The 25,162-nt window shown below is 36.8% G+C and overlaps 1 protein-coding gene across 1 annotated transcript; it reads left to right on the top strand.

Annotated features, from left to right (window-relative positions):
• The first annotated feature begins 1,918 nt into the window (after positions 1–1,918).
• Positions 1,919–10,384, top strand: DTWD1 (DTW domain containing 1). The gene is made up of 4 exons (XM_009886133.1): positions 1,919–2,197; positions 3,278–3,421; positions 4,683–4,959; positions 10,137–10,384. Exons 1-4 carry the CDS (start codon positions 1,922–1,924, stop codon positions 10,364–10,366), a joined length of 927 nt encoding a protein of 308 aa, XP_009884435.1. The 5' UTR covers positions 1,919–1,921; the 3' UTR covers positions 10,367–10,384.
• Positions 10,385–25,162: the final 14,778 nt, after the last annotated feature.

Genomic DNA, 25,162 nt, shown 5'->3' with positions numbered 1-25,162 from the left:
CAGACATTGGTGACCACCCAGCGGTGCCCCAGATGGGCACACTGTCCGGCACTTTATAAACTTGTCCTGACTGAGATTTTAAGTTGTCTTAGAATTGCAGTTGGAACGTGGAGGGTACTTTCCAGCGGCAGTGGTGTATCTGGGTTTTGGAGATTAAGGTGTAGATGGAATTGTTATTTACAGCCTTACCCTTTTCTGCCTGAATCTAGATTTGGATCTTACAAGCTGCGTAAACTCTATAGCTGTCTTTTTTTTTTTTTAAAGTATACTGCAGTAACTTTGTGAACAGCTATTGAGACCACAAAGGTTTTTCTGTGCCATTAGAGCAGCACCTCTCTTGTCAGTATCACCAACAGAAGTGCTTCGGGGTGTCACCGTTGAACACCACAGTGCCACCAGACATTATATTGAGCAGAATCAGTTTGCAGGCTGGGAACGCGTGTCAAATCACAGGGCCTCTCGCGCTCTTTGCTTCTTGAGGAAATTTGATAATAGTACGGGTTAGTCTGAGGTGTAGTGTATATTTGCTTTATCTCAGAGATACTAATAGCAAATTGCATTATAAAATTGTATGCATATTAGATTTTGTGTTTATTTGAATGGACATCCCTGACCTTTCAAAAGTTAGAGCTTGTTGTTGGGGGAGGGGAAGGTATCATAGCGTGCATGAGTATTTAATTTTACCAGAAAATAACAACTAATTTTTCTGGGATTAATTTTAAATTTTTACTGGAAAGTTAGCCAAGTGTTTTGTTTTTGTTATTTTTCAATTAACTTACACTTGGTTTTATTTAAACACTTAATTTTGGATCACATCTCAGGAATTATTGTTTGTTTGTTTTTGTTAAACGTGGCTGTTTTGTTACATCATTTTACAAGTGTGATCCCTGACATGAGAAAGTAAACCTAAATTAGCTGAAAGTAAATACTAAGAATGACTTTTTTCATTATAAGTGATGCAGCACAGAGTACAAAAAGCAGTTTATAACTACCGCAGGCTGTGCAGACTTCTGTCTGTGGGCTGCTTTGAAGACCAGAGAGGAGCCCTGAGTCAGAAGGGTTTCGCTAGAACTGTGACTGTGAACCTCTGCACACAGTAATTCTAATTCTGTCTGGATCAGCTATGGGCATACAGTTGTATTTCTGATACATTACTCAGAGTACACAATGAAAACTTTATGCCAGCTGCAGAGGGTGAGACACCATCTGTCCTGAAGAAAGCCTGGAAAAAAATCCATCAACATTATTAAATAAATACAAACTTGCAGAATGAGTCCAGACTGGGTCAGCACATACTATCTGGTATATGGAGCACCACAGCCGTGCTTTAGCGCACAAGACTAATTTTTCAGCCTCCAGCGTTGATCCTGGAAGACTTCTTTTATCTAACAAAGTTTGCATTTGTGTAGTTTGGTTTGCCCACACACAACAATTTGCAGGATAGAGATCTAAATTTGTACAATCAACTTTTCTCTTACGGATTTCTGTCATGTAGACATTTAATTCGTTGTCAGTAGTCATGATGAAGATTAATAGGACTGCTCATCCAGGTAAATAGCGTCTACCAGTGTTTTCAAAAGCTTTTAGACACTGATCCTACCAATAGGAAAAAAAGATAATTCTGCAGAAGTTAAGCAAGTGGGATAACTTACCTTAGTAAAATGATGAGTGTGCATATATATCCATTAAGAATACAGATCTCAAGTTCTTTCTAGCTGTTTATATCATGCTGTCCTGAAATCTGTTTGGAGTTCTTGGTGTTAGAATCAGATGATTTCATTATTCTTTCTGTTACAGGAAATAACCTTTGATGAGTATTTTTCACTAAATAGGATCATAAAGAATCATTTCCAATAAATTAGTTCATAGTCTATTGGATTTTTATGTAACAGCTACCACATATTGTCTGTTTCAGCTAACCATGTCTTTGAATTCATCTACACTTTTAAATGAAGAAAAGTCTCAAGGACCAAAAAGAAATAATGAATGTTTGGAAACTCTAGAATTGCAGACTCCATCATCGTTTCAAGATAACCCACTTCAACGATTGCAGTTAGCATCGCAGGAAGTACTTGAAAAGGCAAAAAAGAGTGGGAGATCAAAATGCCCCCGATGCAGTAGTTCAAGGATGTTTTATTGTTATACATGCTTTGTTCCAGTTGAAACTGTCCCAACCAAAGAAATTCCAACTGTGAAGGTTAATATTTCTTACAAGTTTTTAATCATATTCTTGTGCCTTTTAGTTACTGGGCACAGAGAACAATCAGTCTGTCTGTGACCACTTCTTTTCTGAGTCATTCTTTATGGAAACATAAAGCTTTAACACAACTATAAGTATCAATAAACTACAGTTAGATAAACTTATTGTTCTTATTTGAGGAGTTACATGTAAAAACACAGACAATATTCCAGTCCTCACATAAACATGTGTCTACTAGATGAGAAGATAAGCTGGTCGCTCAGCTTTGCATGCAAATGACTATGCTTTCACTTAGTTTTTAAAAGTTTCTTTACAGTGCTCTTGCCTTCATTCAGTTCCTAAAAACTCTGGCCAGAACAGAGTATATTGTGAACAAAAAATATGATTTGACCATAACCAAGAGTGAATTTTACATAATATGTGAGCTAAAAGGCATTCTACATACCATGGTTGCATAATTCAGATAACCACTCTTAAAATATAAATAAAGAATAAAACGTGTAAAGCCCTTCAGCTATAATACTTGGAGAAACCATCAAAGAGGACTGAGAGACAGTTTGCAAAGTCACGCATGAACTAAAATGCATTTTGAAGACACTCTGTACTTTGAAAGCATTGTAAAAATACTTTAAAAGTACTTTGAAAATTTGACCTAGTAGATTTAGGTGTATTTTCATTGCAATGGCCATTCTTGCAATAGGGTGAATACCTAATACAGATATGTATTCATAATTTAGAACCATTGTTTTGCTCAAATTAAGACCACATCTTATGCACCTTATTGATACTATTTCTAGAGGTTTTACCACACTACTACTGCAGCATTCCAAATTGCATTCATTGCATACTTAGGTATTTGTATTAACTGAAAGAATGTAACAGGTGCTTCTTATCACTTGTCTCTAGTTTAGGTCTAAACTTCTTAAAAGAAAAACATTGTCAAAAATTGTCAGATATGTCTTAATTACATGCCCATAGGGATTTCTCCTCGATTTTGCATAATTTTTGTACAAATTTTTGTACCTGTATATGTGATCATAAATACTGCTTTTTCTTTTTTTTTCTTTCTTACTGTAGTTACCTTTGAAGATTGACATTATTAAACACCCAAATGAAACAGATGGCAAAAGTACTGCTGTGCATGCTAAGCTCCTGGCACCTGATGATGTTACAATTTATAAATACCCTTGCATTCCAGAATACGAAGAAAAACGACATGAAGTAAGAAATTCTATATACATAGCAGTGCTTTGTGCTGGGGAGATGCAGAGGTATCTTCTGTACTTGCTCCTGCAGTGTTACTGCACCTGCTGGGAAGGAGCGGGAGGAAAGCACTATTCTATTAATCCACTCTGCTCCATCTTGAGCTCTCTCAAAGCTTGGGCCTACAACTGTACAGTGGTTATGGTCTGTCCTCCAAAGCATGGAAAAACTGTAGTGCTATCTAACCAGCTTGGATTTCCTTTGCTCACCACCTTAGATAATGGATAATTTGATTCATTGTGTACCACAAGTATTTTGCACAAACATATGAAAATATTCAACTTAGAGCAAGTTAAACAGTGGTTAGAAGTTGCGCTCATCATATTCAGCAGCTGCAGTGTTTAAACTTCCTTAAAATTTTTAACATTCGCTCTTACTGAGAAAACCTATTGAAACACAACTGATTTCTACCACAGGCAGTGCAGACCCTGAAAAATGTGAGCTGTGAACTTGAATTTATATGCTCATTTAAATGGTGTATTAATCTGAAATCTAATATTTACACAGCTGATTAGTTAACACTTCTGTTATTCTTTGACTACATGAAGAAGAGGTTAATGTAGATATCTCAGAGAGATGTTATTTTCTTCAAGGAATGAGCCATGAAGGAAAGCATAGGTGGCAGAGAAGCAGGAAGCTGAAAAAAAGCAGAAAGAGCAATGGGGAAGGCAGGCGAAAGTGGGACGAGAGTGCAGCGGCTTTGTAATGTCCAAAGTCACAGATACTGAATGCTGCAGTAAGCTACTGAAAAAAATACTAAGTAAGGCCATCACTGCTTTTCCTTATGCAAGATATTTGTGGGACCTCTAGCAGACACAAGGACAGAGACACAAGGACAGAAGAGATTATTTCTTCTGATCTTAAATTTGTGAATGAAATTAGAAACTATTCTTTCTGGCCCATATACTGAAACGATAAGTGAAATTTGGATTTCCTCTCAGGGCTGACACCATTGATTTGGCTGAAAAAAGACTTTACAATAGTATTAGAGTGAGTAGTAGAGGCATGGAGGTGACATTTAAAGATCTCTAATAAGTGTCTTTATTCATTATTTTAACATCGTCTTCTTTTCAACAATTTTCTAAGAGATACCTTTTCATCTTCTCCTGACTTAAATGTTTGTAGGTGGGCATAGAAAATTTCTGGTTTTTAATGAAACAATTTCTGGTGTTTTATTACGTTTTGTTGACACTCAGATTTCTTTCTTTTCTTCATTTAGATAGCACTTGTATTTCCTGGCCCCAATTCAGTTTCAGTAAAAGATATTGCTTTTCATCTCCAAAAATACAGTAAGAAAGGTGTTTGTGATAAGGACGATGACTGTTCCAGAGAGCCATTCCTTAAGCAAGCAAAAATAGAACCTAAAGAAGAAGAAAAAAATCTAACCGAATGCATCTCGAACAACAGGAGCGAAGGCACTAGACTGAAGAAAATAATATTTATTGACAGTACCTGGAATCAAACTAACAAAATAATAACTGATGAACGACTTCAAGGTAAAAAAAGAAGTTGATATTGAGATGTTATTGCTACAGAAACAATTAAGGGAAATACATGTCTATATAACAGAGCATGATATAAGTGCTAACCCTATATCTGAGTATATATGAAAGATTCAGCAGCCTATTTCAGTGCTGTAGAAGACTTCCTGAGCCAAAGACTCCATTACTTTTCATGTCATATACTTTGTCTTGCAAAATGGTAAGACTAGTAATAAGAGAGCATTTACATTTATTTCTCCTACTTCTCTATTGGAACAAATTTCCTCAATCTCACAGAATGGAAGCTGCCATGTTAGACAATAGAACAGAAGTTTGAATGACCTCTGAAGGAAGCCAGAAAGAGTTCCTTTGCAGGTGGCTATCTGCTTTTTCAGGAGACCCAGGGGAGAATTTTTGTACACGCTAGTGGCAGACAGGCCACTGGAAGGTGATTGAGGGGTCTAGGAGATACAGTGCAAGTGTGTCATGGCTTGGTTTCTTTTTCTAGTAAAGTTCTTTGTTTCAGGATCATTCCATGACCTCACTACTTTCCAGACAAAAAGAGAATGCCTGCTTGCCCTCCACACCTTCCCATCTCTGAAAGCAAAAACTTGTAATTCTGCAAAGGTTTTTTTGTCTTAGGTTCATTACAAGAACTTTACAGTTAAGTATTCTAAATAAAACCACAAAAGATAAAACATTTTAGCAATAGCATTCCATTTCCTTTGAGATAAACAGGAGTTTGAAAATACCTTCATTAGTGAAAAAGGTGCACTTAGCTGGGAGGCAAGCTATCAAGTTTGTGTAATATATATAACTGCTTACTAGTGCCTGCTTTGCACTGGACCCTACAAGGAATTTCACAGACTTCTTACATGCAAGATGACTGTTGCCTTGCTGTCTAGTCAGTTCATTAAAGAATCCCACACGTTAGTATAATGTATTGCCTAATTAAAATCCTGTTACTAAATATTTAGTTTAACACAAAACATACTCTATCAAATAAATTGAAATATTACTGTAAAGATTAGAGTAATTGCATGTTGCAAGTTACTGTAAAGCATTTGGAACTTATTTTAAAAGGATGAATTTAAGAAAAGTAACAGGCAGCCAGAGGAACTGAAGATTTCCATGGAAGCTTAGGCACTATATCAGCCAAAAATTTGTGACTGTTGTTACTTTGGAGCTCTTAGAGACTGGTTTACAGTTACCCCATGTGAATGCTGATCTGGTGGAATCTTCCCTTCTTTCTGTAACTTCATCTCTGTTCCAGCCGTATTCCAGTCTGCTGCTTCCCTGAGCACCTTTCAGGATTGCTGTGAGGTGTGACTAGTGTCATGCATGTCAGTCTCTTCTATCCACACCCAGAGGAGAATTTTGCCCTCCATACAGCAGGTACAACAGCTTCAAACTGGAAGAGGGGAGATTTAGAATAGATATTAAGAAAAAAATTTCACTGTGAGGATGGTGAGGGACCGGAACAAATTGCCCAGGGAAGTTATGGATGCGCTGTCCCTGGAACTGTTCAAGGCCAGGTTGGAGGGGTCTTTGAGCAACTTGGTCTAATGGAAGGTGTCCTTGCCCATGGCAGGGGGCTGGAACTAGATGATCTTTAAGGTCCCTTCCAACCTAAACCATTCTATCATTCTATGAACAGTGAGCACAACCCGTGCATTCATTGGTTTCCTTAGTGCCTGTTATAAAGGACGTAAGTTGCACTAATACTCCTTTTAGAGATTGCAATTTTGCCTTCCAAGATGAATGAGGCAGAGTTTCCTTAAACTGATGACATTTTTATGTCATACACACATGAAAAATACAGAACCATTGTCATTTTTCAGTTCAACTACAAGTGAAGTCATCATCCAACAAAATATTTCTCGTATATTCAAAAATGAATGTTCATAATTCCAAATGAAAAGTAATTGCCGTACTTTTTCAGAAAGATGAAGTTATGAGAAATACTGGATGGAAACTTTAACGAAGCCAAGAAATGCCAAGAAAAGCCCTGTGTTTTGTAAGCCTGCATTTATATATAGAGTAAATCTAGCTAATTGTACTGCAAGAGAAAGCAAATGAGCACATCAATCTTTAAAAAAAAAAAAAACAAACCAAAAAACAACAAACAGCCTAGAAAACTTGGACAAAAAATAATTCTGTATCTTTTTGGAAAAGTGGTGTAATACATCTTTAGAGAGCAAAACTAAATCAGTTCTGTTAAAGACAGGAAATATTTGAAAGTTGGTAATGTCTACGATTGATTACTTCATTAAAAGTGATCACTAGATCAGAAAGGAAACAGTTGCATCAGTGTTAATGATTACTTTCTCATATGAGTGATGAACCTTATTGGCAACATCAACATGGTTTAAAGAAACATTACTGTGGAATTTTTTTCCTATAAGTTTGATCCACTTTGCATTAGCCAAATGTTTTATTTATTAGCTTATGCATTCTCTTGTACAAGGCTGAATCATACATCTCCTTTTGCAGTTTGGGTTAAGCTTCTGTGTTTGCTTTCATTTCTGCAAGAAAATGGGAGCCTTTGCCTATTCACAGCTAGGATATTTGAGAGCAGTAAGTTAATGTTCTCCGAGGTAAACTACCCTCTTTCTCTTTTTCTGACAAATCTCTTGTCCTCTTCTCACATTTTCATCTTTCTTCTTCCCTCAGAAATCATAATTGAGGGTGTGATGCAAACAAAAAGTAGGAGTTCTCTCATGAGTTTCCACATTCTTTCTAAAATAACATATGAAGGGGGCCATAGCAGAGGCAAGGTGAGTCCAAGGTATGTAAACCTTGGCAATCTAAAAGATTAGGAAAGGAGCAGAATTCCTGCCTGAAATAGCATTTTCAAGCTGCTACATCTTCAGGAAATTAACTGTATAATTAAAATAACAATAGGGCCACTAGTAAGAGCTTGGACTCTTACTAGCTACCATAGGTACAAACCATAATTACTGATTGCTTAAGATTTTCAACACTGGTATTTCTTGAACCTGCTTCACTGTACAAACTGTAGCGACGAAGAGGTGATGGAAAGCTCAGAGTAAGCAACAGGCTTCAGCAGATACATAAACTTTACACCTTACATACATCTTGTTGGTAAGAACTTGGAATCTCTCTTAGATGTAACATCAGTGACCAAATGATAAATATAGGAACCTACAGGTTTGAGCATTTCAATATTATAGTGGAGGGAGCACAGGGACTATGCTGCAATAATAGCATCCAGCATATCAGGAAAAAAAATGGCGGCTTAAGGAAAGGTGGGAGATCTCTCTGAAAAGTATTGTCTGCTGTAAGACACATGCAGGAGAATAACTTGCGTAGGGGAAATTTGGTTACATTACTTAAGCAGATTTAAAGGTAGCTGTACTTCTGTTTGACTTGATCTCAGATTCATAGAAACATTTCTTTCTAATGAGCTCAAAGTATGTGGAAGCTAAGAAAGCAAAACCAACATGTTCAACCAATTTCTTGGTATTGTAAGGTTTCACACAAACAGTCAGTATTTGTAACAAAACACTGCCTTTGGCTGTATAAATACAAACACAGCACAGGTGATAGAAGCATGCTTAGTAAACTGTAACCCTTAACCCCCTCTATTTATTTTTTTTTTGTTACAAAACTCCTAATATTCTGTGTTTGAAAATAACTGACCCTGTATTTGTGGTAAGCTCACTAGTGTCAGTGATCTTGCCTTCATTGAACTTTTGGTTGTATTCAATCCACAAATAAGTGGGAGTTTACATGGGAGGAATCATCCCCTAAATTTAGTTCACTGCTGTTAAGGAGGAAACATTCCTGAATTGGAAGAAACTTTTTACGTTGGTTAGGGCTGAGAATTCAAGCATTAAAACCTCTTGAGGGAAACATGCTCAATGCAGTTTCCTATTACTATTTTGAATACACATGTATAGGATTATTAGAAGTAATAATTAGAGTACATTATTTTGAATTTTTAGTTCCCAAATGCCAAGAATATCATCTAAATTTAGTGATGTAATCTCCTGTCCAGTTTGTTTGGTTTTGTTTTTTTTTTTTAAAAGCACTGTAGGAGAGATTTCTTTTACTGGGCAAGATATCATACATTCATAACTGCAAAGCAAAAATCCATCTTGCAATTACACTAGAAAGAATTAAACATAGTTTGACGGTGAAAAGTATAGAATTACAAGTGCTGGGCTGTACGCCATTTTGCACTCCTGAATTTGGACCTTACTGAAACTTCCCTGTCCATAACTTCCAAGCAGTTCTTACACCGTATTGTTATTTATACTATTACTTTTTTACTTTTTTTTTTTCCTCCAACTTTTACTATACCATCCCATGACACACACTTAGTATCCGATTTTAACATTTATAAAAAGATAATGTTACAACCTGATCCTGGTACTGACATATGTATACGCTATTCTTTATAATCCAACTGTCCATCTGATTTACAAAGTGATTACACATTAAGGTGTTTTTGAGTAGTTTGTGCATCTTAAGGAACATAAACATCAAGACACATGTTTAAAATTCATCTGAATAATAAAACAATTACAGACACTATAGTAGATAAAAGATTTTCGTAGGCCATACAGAGACCAAATTTATTTCTTTCATCTCCAGTGGGAATGCTTTTAGTTACTAATAAAATTAATGACCAGATTCTGTCATGCTTACTCCTAAGTAATCCCAGTGAGATTTCAGTTACTTAACAAGTATAAGTGAAAAGTGTCTGGCTCTTAGCAAATACTCTTCAGTTCAGCAAAACTGACAGTCTGAGAGATTCTGTTTTACACTTGAAAGGTGTTAGCTTTGCAAAAGATGAAGTTTTATTAATCATTTTATGAACATTGATGAGTCTTTGTGAGTGTGGGTTTCACTCTTCCCATCTGAAGAGACCCTGCAGTTTACTGAGGTCTGTGAGGCTGTTTTGTATGCAAAGATAACCTGTAAGTTTTAATTGCAAATACGAGGACTGTAACCTAGAACTTAAGCACTTTTTCATCAAATTTCAAAGCGGTCCACAAAGGAGAATAAAATTATTGCCTCCATTTTACAGATGAAAAATGGAGGTACAGGAAGAGAAATTTGCTACTAGCCTGCATGCAAATAAGTCAGAAAACAAAACTAAAGCCTTGTTTGGCATTCCATCCACCAATCCACATTGTCTAATCTGGTACCTTTTTTCTTGACAGGGTTACTGCAAATTGAGTTGAAGACAAGGAAAACTTGCTTCTGGCGTCATCAGAAGGGAAAGCCAGATACATACCTTTCCACAATAGAAGCAATTTATTATTTCCTTGTAGACTATCATCAGGAGATTTTGAAAGAGAACTACAAAGGACAATATGATAATCTGCTTTTTTTCTTTTCATTTATGCACACATTGATTAAAAATGCAAAGTGTTGTGCAGGAAAAGAGTAAGATGTCTGTCTAGAAGTATTTTTTTTAATGATAAACTGCACAAACATAACTATATTTAACTAACTGAAATGTGGAAATAGATTGTACTCTTAATAATGGCTATGGTGTTTGTCCAAAAGTAAGGTGCAGACCTCATGTCGTGCACACTTGAGGTTGTAGAACTACTCAGATGAGCAGTCTGATTAGAATTACTTATTTGAAAACAGTTATGCTTTGTTAACTATTGCTGTGTTTGAACCTGCAGACATGATCTCTCATCACAGTGAAGATTATTTCCTGAGGTGGGGATAGGAGGACTTGGCCCCTCTTGCCATAAGGCGTGATCTCTCTAACTGTAAAAAGGAATTAGCATGCCATCTATTTATTATTAATAATACTTTGTTTCAGCTGTTTTCTTTGTGCTTTACCCAGTAATACTGATTTCACTTTCATGACATCAAAAGCTTACTGAAACTGGGGGGGAAGGGGGGACAGTACAAAATGAAAGACCACATTAAGTGAATAGAATATAAACTATGTACTTTCAAGATTAATTCTGGAAAATTGTCCTAGTAATAGAAAATAGCGATTTCTTTAAACATCATCATAAAGTGCATGATTTCTACAGTGCCATTCACATACTGTTATATAAAGATTATTCTCAGCTTCTTGGATAATTTTAGACTACTTCAAACAAATTAATTTAGTTAATCATTTATTGTTATTATATAATATCATTATTATTTTGGGAAACACTAACTTAACAAGTGTCACTATGGCTAAAATTTTGTAGATGCCACATACTTGTATTCTAAGTGGCAGAAAGAGCTCATTGCACCATAGGAGTTGTCTGACAATGTAGATCTTTTTGCAGGACCTAAGACAAAGTAATTTGCAGAGAGAAGAAATAGGGAAGAAGGTGGTTCTGACCACAAAATTTCTGACAAGACTTCCTTAAATTAGGCAGACTATGAATCTGCTGTGTATTTTCTTCTACAGTAATAGTGCAGATTTGAGCATCATAAATAAGACTTTGTCTATGCTGATGAAATTTTTGCTGGTATGTCTAGCACTGCTGGCAGAGTCATCACATGTGAATGTAATTAAACAAGTGTGTCTTTGCCAGGCTATACCAGTTACAGCTAATGCTGGCAGAGGTAGTAGAACTAAGCTATATATTTACAAGCAGAGTTATACGAATGTATTTTTATCATACTAGGTTGTTCTGCCAGAAAAATTCACATTGGTAAAAATTATAGTCTTAAGGTAGAAAAAAAATGTTTCATTAGAGGTACGATATAAGATGGATAAATATTTCTGAATATTCTCAGAAGTGTGTTACTGAAGGAAAAAACTAAATCTTGTCAAAGTGACACGGATTGAAAAATTACAACAGATTCTTTTTTAAACAAAAATTCTGATTTTTTCCTCAACAAATCTGGCTAAATTATCACCTGTAGCACACTTTCCAGGAGGACACCGTCACACCGGGGTGAATACAGAAACAGTGCCTTGAAAAAGACTTCAAGAAAATCTTTATACGCTTACACAGCAATCCATACAACTGATCTCTACTATGTTTTTTAATGCTTCAAGATATTGCAATCAAAGTTAATATCGCTTAAAACACAGGATATAAATGTACTCTGCAAGTCATACTTATCTTCAGATTTGTATGCTTATCTGCACAAATGAACGCGTATAAAAATGCATTTTAGTGGACAACCAGAACACATCTCCTCCATTTGCAAGTAGAGATGCTAGTTAAGTTTCAAGTGTACATGAAGCAGGCATGAACTATAACAGCACAAGAAACACAGGCTTGAAGTCAGAAGGAGAAAGATTGTTTTTAAATATGCATATATAATGGCACAGCTGTTCAGTATATTGTGAGTTCATGTGCCAGGCAATGAGAAAAAAAAAAAAAAAAAAAAAAAATCAGCAATCATGTCTTAGTCCTATAGAAACAACACATTTCTTATTCATTTGGTTCTTATTGCTATTGAGGGGTTTTTTTGGCTTTTTACAATGATTAATGCTATTTCCTTTGGTATGAATTTTGATCGTCTTTTGACATTCCCATCTGTTCTTGTATTTCTTAAACAAAGATTGCTGTAATATTTAAAAAAAAAAATAAATCACAAGTGTAATAGCTTGAGAAGGAAACTTTCACCCACTTTAAACAAACAAAAATAAAATGAACCTACTGACCTAATGTTTTACAAGAACCAGAGAGAAATCAGGGGTGGGGGGAGTTACTTCCAAGACACATTTCCCTGAAAACATGTTTTTTTATTTAAGAAGCAGAGGTCAGATAAAAGCTTATATAAGCTGTTCTTTGTTACTTTTGGAAAATAGTTTCATAAGGTTAAAAATGGTTTCCAAATTTAAGTTTTGTGTACCTCACTTTATTTGAACAATGGGAATTAAGAATCTATTCCAAAAGTAAGTTAGCTTTAATTCTCAGGTGAAATCAATGTACAGAAAAGATTTTAAATCTGGAACACTGTGTCCAGGAATTGGGTTAAGATCTTTTTCTTGCAGTGCAACCTCAGTCTAATGCAAGAGCCATTCTTACACCAAGTGACAGAGGCACACCTAATATCCGTAATTAATTATGGTCTGTTGATACTCCTGTGATAACCTTTTATGAGGGCAGGAAGGGGGTTATTGTTACTTCTGCTGCAAATCTGTTCTGTCTGAGCAGCAGATGTAGTTCCCCCTTCTCTCCCATCTCCTGCGCTCCCCTCTGTAAAAATATTTAAATCCTCTGTTTAATTTCAGTACTGGTATAAGAAGCCAAACCAAGTCATCCATTTCATACTGAAAATGTCTCACTGATACATTTTTCCAGCTTTGAGACTAAAGAATAGTTTTGTTCTACCAAATGAAAGCAATCTAGTGGTTAATCCTTTCAAGTGCAATTAGCAGCACTGACCTCCCTGTTCTTTAAAATGAGGGTCACGGGGAGGTAAAGGCCAGCTCTGGGCCTTTTCTTTCATATCAGAATACCCCTTCACTAACTATCTCTTCTGTTTCCAAAAACATCAGAGAGCAAGGGGGAAAACAGGCTTTCACTTCCATTAGCAGTAACTTAAACAGCCATAAGTTAAAGGGGGAGGAAAAGGAAGAGCATCCCTATCTATCTTCTTTCACAACAGAAGACATCTGGCCTCCTGTGGGGAGGCCCCAGATAACAAAGAACCTGTCATTACAAACCTCCGCGATGTGTTCAGAGAACCATTTTACCTGCAGTCTGGCTCATTCATTTCCTGCCACTGAAGCCATCTGCTTTTGCTTATTGTGGGTATTTTTGTTCTTTGTTTGGCCAGGAGCATGAAGTGGCTGCACTTTAGCATGCTTGTATGCTTGGTCAGAGGGAAGATTTAATCCTTTTCTCAAAATGAATACAAGAGGGACCTGCAAAAAAACAATTCCTTTCCTGGAAGGTAGCACAAAATTCATCCAAGCCTAGGTTGAATAAAGGGTCACCTCAGTGCATGGGGTAAAGATACACTGAGATTGAAAAGAGATGGCAACTTGGAATCTACAGCAGAAGCTACCAAAGCACTTGTAATCTCACCTGATTTAAATCCTTCGCTACTGGTTCTTGCAAATTTTTTTCAGTTTGTGTCCATCTGGTTTTCCACATAGGCTTCTTCAGACCCAATTGCACAGTAATGTAGTGATATGTTCTTGCTTTTCTCTTGCGCCGAGTTTCAGTATTTTGCCTGAATGATTTAAAAATCAATCTGTCTTCATAAATGATGGTCATAGCATACTTAACATAAAATGCAATGTGATGTGAAAATCCATTCCACCTATCCCTGTCTTGGAAAATATCAAAATACAGAGCGGGGGGGGGTGGAACTTCCAATTAGTTTCCCCGTCATTTACTATAATGCAGTTAAGGTACTCACAGATACCATTAACTTCTGTCTCAAAGTATTCCAAAAAGCTGTGCATCAGCTGAATTCAAACTTGTTTTGTGACACAAAACTTAACAGTGACTGCAGCACTGACTAAGATGAAAAGATCATGTGGCTGTAAGACACTGATGATCTATTGATACCAGAATATGAGGTCATCCATTAAGGTACTGAACAACTCAACATAATTCCTGAACTGTTATCCCTTGTCTTGAGACACGTTATTTCAGTAAAATTTCGATCTTGTCATTAGTAAGAATGTTGATTTTGATTTGTGACACTTAGTAATACCAACAATTCAAATGTTTATATGGAAAATTTACAACATTCTTGCTGTTCACTTGTCGGGAAAGATAACACATTGCCACCATTTTATGGATTCTGAAGAGAAATCAGATGCTGTAGAATTTTGAAAGTAGTATATCAGATTAAACTTTATAAACACTTATAGTGGTGTGGTTTCTTTACCACTACCTGCCAGGAAAAAAATTAATCAAATAATGCTTGAGTCCCACAGCAAGAGGTGGGAACTACTTCTCTAATGCAAACCAGACTTCGTATTTTCACGTCACTGGAAATCTTTGTGTAACTAGCAATACCGGTGCTGTCATTGCATTCAAATCAACTGTGATTTTACTGCTGACTTTTCAGACCACTGGTGTTGCAATAGATGTTTAGAAACATACCACAGAAGAGTGAACAGAAGAGAATGCTCCACACCAGTATACCCACAATTGAGTCCTACTTGACCCACGATCCTGTGTGCTTCACTTCGCTTACCTGTAGTTAATTTCTGCCTCTGAATAACGTGTCTCTACATATGAAGCTGGGCCCATAAGCCAGTAGAATTCAGCATGAAATCTAAAGGCTGAGTATTACTACTTCAAAGGTTCTGATGGTAAAATTCCTGCTTTTCAACAACAGGAATAGAAGAGCTATACAGAAGTACGTGTGCATGTGTAAACATGAATAAATATATACCTCCCTCCTAACGATACATGACTCAAGCCAAAGACTTTCTCCTATGCTGTTTCTGTCTTAGAGAACAAAGAAAATCAGTGTGGTATCAAAGTTTGTAAATATAAAGAATAAACTGTTATAGGTACAGGGCAAACGTATACTTTAACTAGACACAAACATATAGCTGAGCTTGTTAATGTACGCAGATGAATAGTTTCACTAGGAATTCATTTGTTAAGTTTGGATGCACTACCCAGCACAAGTGCTGTATTGTTCTCCAAACAATACACTGGAAAAAACAAATAATATTTCGTACCTTTTCACCCTTCTGAATATCGCTGCTAACGAGTCTAGTGTAGTTCCCTACTCTTGTCTCATAGAGTATTGTGTTTTCTTTGCATTTCCAAGCAGCACTGAAGTTAAAAAAAAAAAAAAAAAAAAAAAAAAAAAAAAAAAAAAAAAAAAAAAAAAGTTAAGCACATCCAGCCAGGCTTAACAGGGCATGCCAAAAAGAGACCAAAGGGGTAAACAGGTTATTCCAAAGCAATTAAAAGAGTAAAACTGCAAAGAAAAATTTAGAGAGTGTTGAACCACACAGAAATTCTGACTCACCTGCACAGAGGAAATGCCATGGATCGTGCTCTGCAATTGTTTAGCAGAGAAGAGGAGAAAGAAGCACACCCACCCTGGCACTAAGGAAAATGCATTTGCCTCAAGTAATTGTGTGCATGAACACCTACAGGGAACATACACATAGATGATCCTTGATGGAAAATTCACATTATATATAATGCAACGTGATTTCTTTGTCTTTTGATTACTGGAGAATAAAATAATCAAACCATAGTTAGTGTTTCTTTCATGTTTTGGGGGGTTTTTATTAAGAATATGCAATTAGTTTATAAAATTCTTGGTTTATGCTAGTTTTTACTCTATTTCAAGGTAATTTTATTACAAACAACAGCATGTAAACCTATTAATGTAACTGTAAATTTTGTAACATGCCTTCTGTCCTACAAAACTGAGATAAGACCTGGCCTTTACTCTGTGAGAATACACTTTTGTGCATATGATCTGGAACAACATGTAACTTTAATAAAACAAATTGTCTGTGAGGTAAATAACATGGACTCTACATTTTTTGCGACAATTTATGTCTCAGTATCATCATCAACAGGCATGCTATCAACAATGATTGGCTATAATCTCTACTTGTATCTGTTAATGTCTTCAAGTCCTGGTTTTAAACATACTTTAGGACTCTTGAGGCTTTCATCATAATGAGTTAGGTTGGTTTCCATATGGAAAAATTTACTTCTACTCAGTTAAAATCCGAATTATAAAAAACATTCCTAGGATGCACTCCATTTTGAAATGTCTCATAAAATCAGTGAGTCTTTTTTTAAAAACCATATTTAAATGCCACCCTCACAGCCTAAAGGTCTGCTTTAGTACAATTTCTGAAACTATTTGCTTTGGAGACACATGCTAATGAATTGAACAGCATTAGATTCTTTGTAAGTCTAAAAAAAGCATCCTGAGTGTCTTTTCTACAGAAGAACAATACTTCGGGTTCCAGCAAAAAAGTTTGCTCAAGCTGAAACTACAGACTTAATTTCAAATGTTGCTGTAATGCTAAATAAAAATTCTTTATTTCAGGAACATCATAAACGTTTTATTTCTTTCAAAAATTATTTGTGTAGCTTCAGTTTCATGACTAAATTGTTTGCCAAATGCAGCATGAATTCCAGATGACCTGAACCTGCATTTTCTAGTGATTAGTACTGAAACATTCTATCTAGCTTTCTCTGTTCACAGGCTTCCTTTAGGCCAAATCAATGCTGCAGAGTCAGGTTTTTTTCATATTTACAGCAGACAAGGAAGGAACTTGATACAGCTTCAGTTTTCAGAAACATCATGTAAAGCACCTCAGTCTACTTGAAGCAATTGGATCAAGCTACTTCCTCTTTTAACCTCACACATGTGTGTTTAGAATATTGGCTTCAATCTGCATACCTATGTCAGTTAAGAGTACAAAAATGCTTGCATTCTTTTCTGTCATGACTGTGTTGGCAAACAATATAACAGAAATCTTTACATTGCCAAAAGCTTCCTCTTTTCCTTGAATATGGCTTACTTTATCTGGGGAACTGGTTTAAAAATCAATGCCCGAAGCAGCTTCCAGGGAATTTGCCAACAAAACTATATTGCCAAACTCTTAAGTGCAGTGTAATCTCTAACACAGGCACAGCCTAACTGATTTTGCGCATTTTAAAAGGAGAATCCACTGAAAAAAAATATAATGGGGTAAGAAACAAGAAATCTTGAATCTTTTGAAGTCCATGAAAATTAACACAGATTCAAGCAAGCAAGGCAATGTGCAATAGTGTAGCTGTTCCAACATATGGAGGGTCCCATGGAAATGGCCAGGAATTCATTCTCTAGGCCCTTGCAAAGGTCTGCCCTCTCTGTATAGGCAGTGGCCATTTTCAGTTAGACGTGCTTATGTATATTCATCTTGGGAGGCATCAATTTAGAAAGGACATTTCTTGTTTATCTCTATGTTGGCACTTTTCTTGTGAGAAATTAACATATCATAACTAACACTGTACTGAAGTCTGTCATTGGTTTTTAGTACCTTTTTTTGCTTTCCAGAGTTCCAGTATTGGCATGCCAGTGATAAAAGAATTGGGATCTTCTGGGCTGCTGAATTTACTGTGTCATTTGCATCAATCACCAGAGCCAAGTCTGTATCTGAGACAAAAAGGAAATACATTACAAAATGTGTTATTATGAAAGGAAAAGCCACTACTTCAAGTTATCAAGACAACACCAAAGCACATTAATCAAGCATACAATAAACGATGACAGTTTGTTGTTTCATCTGAATGAAAAAAATTAGGTCCATCTGTTGGTGTTCAAACCTAGAATCGAATCTTGGCAGTTGCATGTGCTAATGAAAACTATTAAAAAAATTTTGTGCATTCTCTGTGTAAGTTATCATGAAAATAAATGCTCCTAAGATTTAAGAGGCAGTCTTACGCAAGGCCCTTGTGAGGTCGCTAAATCAAGCGCATATGTGGAATCTGAGGATGACGTCCATGATGTTACACCATGTAGTTTTATTCACCATTGCTCACTTATGGTCCAAATCTAAAAATCTCAGTTCCGTTCAGTTCCTCAGTTCCATGGCTCTGCATGCAAAAAGAACTCCATTTACACACAATCCATTGTAGGTCCAGGAATTAAAATTTTAGTTATCCAAGAGATTCCACAGCTTGGGTTAAGATGGTAGAACACAGCTCTAAAAATTACTAATTCCTAAAAACTCTGGCCACAGGGCTCATGAATATGGTATTTCTACAGTAACTCCACTGATAAAGAAACGGGGGTTACTTTAGAGCTGTAGTACCAGCAGTTATCAACTAGATCACCTTTATCCTCAAGCTCATTGCATCCTTCAAGGAATTCTTACTGGGTTTGTGAAACGTGACATCTGCAAAAGCAGCAGTGATTCCTCTACCAAACATGTGCCTACCAATTCTTTGCTTTTCTAAAGCTGTTCAGGGTTTGCCCAGTAAAGTCAAGCTTAATGGTCTGTACATCTGTTCAGCCTCCTACAGTCCTTATTAAAATCAGCATCACGTTCCAGCTTCCATTTCTCTTAACCTTTTTAAGCACAGGGCTGGCTATGCCTCCCAGGAGCCTGGCAACCAGAGAAAGCAAGGATGTTCCGGCTGTTACCACTTTTATATCTTCTCCAACAGCCCTCCAAGTGACCAAGATGCATGAGCCAAAGGAATTTAGTGTACTGTTACACAGAGAACAGCCTCCAAGTATAGGTCTACTTCGAGCAAAGAGGGGAATAAAAGCAGTCTAATACAGAAGTGTCCATTTTCTCTGCTGTTTCTAAGTTCCTAAAATGCACGCAAATATAACATTGCCAAACTTAAAACATTGGATGCAACAAAGCAATCCTATTAGCCTCATTTACATCAGTGAAGCTACACCTATTTCAGATGTTTAGGTCTTGCCTTTCCAGACTGAGTTTATATGATGGACAGTGAGTCAGAAACATTGTAAGATTGTCAGCTGGAAAGATTTGACACGAAGTCTTCTCAGAGGCAGTAAATTCAAGATCCTGTGGTACTAAATTTAGCTCGTAAACCTTCCTTTATGAGCTATCACCTGCATATTTGCTTGGAACAAAATCACATAGTTTGACTCCAATCCATTAAGCTGGGTCCAGTGATGCAAAGCAGTTCTAAAACAGATAAAGCAGCAAAGAATTCTTATGTGAAGGAAATACGGCCAGTGCAAGGCAATACAAAGATCTGAAAAGGTGCTGTTGAAATTACCAGATCCCCACCTGTCAGTGGCCTACGCAGTCTCTGGTTTAATAGTTGGCAGCCTCAGAAGGAGGGGGAAGGCCTAGAGGCAGTATAGGGCTATTTTTGCATTTCTTCCTGATGTTACAGATCATATGCATCTCCAGAGAAATGATCACAGCTGTTATGGCCTTCCTTACTTACACAGTGTGGAATATATTGGGAAGGATTTGCCATCCTCACAAACTTAAGGCTTATACAGAAAGAAAAATCCAAAAGGGACAATTAAGTGAGTGCAAATTAAACCTACAAATCATTAACAGCCTGAACATTATTTTTTTTGTGTGTATATGTGTGTGTTTTTAACACTGCAGTGTTCTATTTGGAATTCACTATTTTATTGCAAATAAAGCCTCTGACCCTTTTAAAAAATAATTTCTTTAATCTTCAGGGGAAGAGTATATAAACATCTTGACTAACAGCAAATTTCTAGGTCTTTGAGTGTTTTCTATTGGATTTTTTTTATGTGGCTGTACAAAAACAACAGCACTTAGTATTACTCTCTACAGCAGCCTGCTTTGCTGGGGGAGGCACTTTGGCAGTTCTCTTTCTTTTTTTCCATATCCCTCTCCTTTCAGAGGCCCCTCATCATGATGACCCATCCGTTTGGCTAAGGGCTGCACGCAGCTGCATCTGAAAGAAGCCAACTGTATTCTTGGGTCAGCTGGAGAAGTCTGCTTGATTACAGCTGTAGGTATATACAGCACTTCTAATGCCCATAAGGGCGAGAAGACCTAGGCCTCACCTCAGGTTTCAGCAGAGGTGCGAAACAGATCACCCGGCTACATAGCAAGCACTCAATAGCCTCAGGCAATCCAGTGCATAAAAACTATTTTAAGGATTTTCTTCTACATGTTTGGAACCATAGTCTTTTGTTCGCATGCATTCATAAAATACTATAACTTTTTCTCATTTGTTATAATGAAACAAGAACGATTAGCTGGCACGTTTCAACTTAGTGGCTATGCTGGCCTGTAGATGAGATGTGTGAAAACTGAATGTTTCCTGACCTCCGTTAATATTTTCCATGTATAGTTATCCTACAGCAATTACTCTCCTAAAATAGCATGACACAAACTTTTTTGTTATTGTTGCAAATTGAAAATGAATGTTGGCCAAAGCTTGCCATTCTTAAAGAAATCTCAGACTGAATAGCTGATTACCCTGCATAAATCTTGGAAGTACTGGGTTACCCATTTTTAGGAAAAGCAAGAGATTTTTCATTTTATGAGAATTAACACAAAGAGGGAGGCCCAATGAAGTAACTACATCTCATATTTCTTTGCTATAAGCCAGTACCATTCAAAGGGGGGGGAATCCATTTAAGGTTGTGCCCAAATTCTTTGTATTTCCAGTATCGCCAGCTCAACGCTAGAGGCCTTCATTATTTTTTAAGATGATAAAAACTCCCAGCATAGTTCACAGATACACAGTAAGGCATTGCTCATTAAGGCCTAATCATAAAGAGCAGGTCTGACTTACATCACAGCTGGAATATACATCAATAGTAAAACCTCAAAATTCCAGGATATGACAAATGGCATCAATGAGATGAAATTAAGATTAGCGTAGTCTTAGGTCTAGACCCTTGATGAACCCTTTTGCCGTACGCCGTATCATTACAAAAGTACGAGGACTGTAGTACTGTCAAGATGTATGCTGTATCAAGTGTGATACTTCCAGTTAACGAACGGTTTTCATCAGAACTATAACATTAATTATGGTTGCAATTCAGTACATCAGGAAGCATTCATCTTTCACTAATGCCACATACGTCCAGGACACTATTAAATGGGTTTACTGGTGAGAAGTAGGCACCAAGTCCCAAAACGGTTGTACTTTTTGAATACCTCTGACCAATAGGAAAGAAGAAATACAGCCTTGTAGTTTGTGACCAAACATTTGTTATAAGCTCCTTCTTAGCTTATATTGTATTTTTAGTATCTATAATGCAAATTTTTGAGTCTCTTGCATATTTGTACATCACTAAAATGACAGTTAATACTTAGCACTAGTCCGCAACAGATAAGAAAGCAAAATCTGTGCCCCAAAACACTTAAAATCAAAGATAAAAGTTAGCAAAGAGAAGCGTAGCCTTGTCAAGATGAAGCTGGACAACACTTTAATAGTGTGCATTCAAGTAGTCTGCAAGTCAATGACTCTGCAGGCTTAGGCTTTCAAAACAGATTTCAAGGTAAAGAAAAATAGTACACTGTTGGAAAGCTCAGGACACACCAGCTTCTGAGGAATCATAGCATATACATAGGAATAGAGATCATTAGGCATGAAGTTGGCTAATTGATTGTAGAGGTCTGTATTTATGGGCGAAGCGCAGGCAGGAACAACTGCTAATATGAGATGAGACACAGGTGGCATATAAGGAGAGAAGAGGTATTTAAAAATTTTAGTATTTGGATAACACGCATAAATTCGACAGACTCAAAGGAAGTTGAAACAAAAATTTGACGTGGTTAAAGTTACAGTGAACAGTGAATTACGCAGAATGTTATGCAAGACCTGAGGTAGCTTGAAAAGCCTACTATTGAGTAATTGAACAAATATCTGAACTCTCCCCCGGGGTAATGACAGAATTAGACTCCTTTATCATTTCACTAGCTTGGTCTAATCCAGCTTCAGCACAAGTTCCAACAATTTCCATAGGTTTCCTTCCTGCTGTAGATGCTGTGCCTTATCCACCCAAAAATGACATTTGGAAAAGATCTGATCATGGCCTAAATGTGAACGTATTAAATGAGCATATTGGTCAAAACAACAGTTCCAAGTCCATTAAAAGAATCCCAAAATAAATAGTTCATTCGCTGTAAATTCCCATGTAGTTTGTTTGGTAAGACAGACTGCATTATTCTTCAGCTCATTAAAGTTTACTTTAACAAGCTGTGAAGCTGATACAGAAATGGTTCAACAGTTCAGTATTACATTGTGTTGTGGTGTGTTCTTTCTTTTTTTTTTAAAAAAAAAAACAACCCAAAACTTCAGCATCCCACTTGGCATAAAAGTCACACATTTCAAACAGATTTTCAGATATGCCTTTGAGAAAACCTTGTTTTTCAGCCATTTTTAAACAATTTTTCTTCTGTTCCCTAAACTACATTAACATTTTTCCCTAGCAAAACAAAGATGTTCTTTGTTTAAATAACATCACCCCTCTTGCTTCTTATGAAACAGCACATTTCCCATTTCCTCAAAGTCAGGTGCTGGGTGAGATACTTCAGTGAAGCCATTCGACATTTTATAAAATATTAACTTACATTGTTGGGTTTATGAGTAAATCGCATTGCTGTTACTACTTTTCCTAATAGTTTTTAAAGTTCAATTGACAGATTTAGCGTACTGGGAACTGTTTACATACAGAATGGCTAGAACTCAGGCAAAACTATGCAAGTTCTCTTACGGTATAAGACCACCACTCCAATCTGAAGGAATCAACCCTCTCAATGCCAGTAAGTTAATCTCCATGCTGATGTGCGAGTGCCAGTCCATTGTACCTGTGACCAGCAGGAATTGAATTGTTAGTATGTTTCCACCGTTCAGTGAAGTGCCAGGTGGAAGTGCTTGCGCTATGGGTAAAGGAGCTACCAAAAAGCAGGGTAAAAATAAAGAAGGGCTCTCCTAGCACATACATACTGCTTGCAATCCTCGAGTTGGTTGGGTACATCTATACAGCTCCACATCAGGCAACCCAGACATATTGTGATTTCTTTGCTGTCCTTGGCATTTAGGGAGTTCATTTGCCAAATCCTAATTCTAGAAAACCCACCAGACATTTATCCAGTTGTTGTAACTCTTCATTATTTACGAGCAAAATTCTGTCAGGGAGCCAGTCCAGTCATGCAATCTCCTGCAACATCTTATTTCTAGAAGTTTCCAAAGTAGATGCACTAGTCTTATTTCACACAGAAAAGGGGACAAACTAGTGGTATTTCCTTACCACGCACACACTATGCATGACAGGATAGCTCCATCCAGAGGAACCAATCAAGGCACCCACAATTGCAAGACTGTTGTCAAGAAGAAATCCTTTTGCACACAAAGCTCAGCCGGAGTAACTGTTTAGTATTTTAATAACAGGCATCTCTGCTCCACCTACAGTTGTCTGTCCTTGCAATTTAGTAAACACCAAAGAAGGGAAAGAAAAATTAGTAATTCATATTTCAAGAAATGATATCACACCTAAAATAGTAAATAAGTGAAAAAAAAAAGCAAATAAAAGTTTATTCAAGCACCCAGTTAGCAGAAGATCATTACCTATCATCATTATTAGGTTTGGTCATGTAAACAGATATGCCTGTGGAATTTTTGCTGAAATACAGGCATAATAGGAGCTGAAATCATTTGTTATTTTGCAGAACAAGAACCTTACTCTCTTATTTCTTTCGAAAACTAGTCCACAGTTAGAGTAATGGCTAGGATTACATATACATCTGACTAGATAAACATCCACAGCTTATTTTACAGCACTGCTGCTGGCTAAAAAGTTTTGGATCTCTGCAGTGTGGTTTGTGGGATCCTGCAGGGACTTGCAGACTTGTTACAGAATTTCTATAGGGCTAGATAAACATTCTGCAGAGTGCTTTGTTGATTTCTCATAATTCATGTCAATTTTTTCAGCTAACATCCAAGACTGCATTGTGGCTAGCATTCAGCAAGTGCTGAATGTGCGTGCAATAATTACATTTATCTGCAATGAAGAGGTTCAAGAACTGCTCTCTTGATACTATTACCATAATTGAGGGGAGTTCTGTAACACCAAGACTGCACACTAATCCAGGGCTGTAGCTTGGATCCAACATAAAAACTATCATACTAGCCATGGATGCTGTCAGCAAGCCAGCATTCAACTAGTGGTGCCCAAGTAGAAATGGTGCCAAGTTTGGCAAACCTGAAAGCAAGCAAGCTCTAACACTGTGTTGACTTTAGTATTCAAATATTTTTAATTAGTACTAAAGCACTGGAAATTAAGACAGGATACAGATACAGAATAAAAATACCAAAGACACCGATCTCCTCGGAAATTGGTTTAGCTGAAAGAAAGATCCACCTATTGCAGATACAAGACAAAAAGACTTAGGATTTTTTTTTTTTTTTAAGGAATTCTCAGAAATGGAAGTGCTCCAGCTCCCGTCATACTCAGAGAGTCATATTATTTCAGCCTTGTTAATTACGGGAAAACAAAAGCAGTTTGATATATGATTGCTTTGTAGTAGCAAATAGGACACAGTAATTATTCAGAACACAAAGCTTCAATAGCTGTAGGAAGTAATTATTACATGGGGACCTAAAACATCTCTTACTACAATTCCTTTAGCCACTAGTTGTTCACATCAGACCCTTAGGAGTAAGGCTCTATGGAATCGAAGTCAGACTCTTAAATAAACACTCTGTAGCAAATCCAGCAAAGGAAATCATTGAGACCAACATCAACGTCTCTCCTAATCAAAACAAAAGCCAAGTCACTAACATCCTCTTCCTTGCATTCCAGACCTACTGAATTTGTTAAGCTAAGTTGTATAAGGCTACTT

This window comes from Charadrius vociferus, unplaced genomic scaffold (genome assembly GCF_000708025.1).
Source record: "Charadrius vociferus isolate BGI_N301 unplaced genomic scaffold, ASM70802v2 scaffold365, whole genome shotgun sequence".
Classification (NCBI taxonomy): Eukaryota; Metazoa; Chordata; class Aves; order Charadriiformes; family Charadriidae; genus Charadrius; species Charadrius vociferus.
Note: the sequence above shows the minus strand (reverse complement) of the source record. Positions and strands in the feature narration are given on the sequence as shown.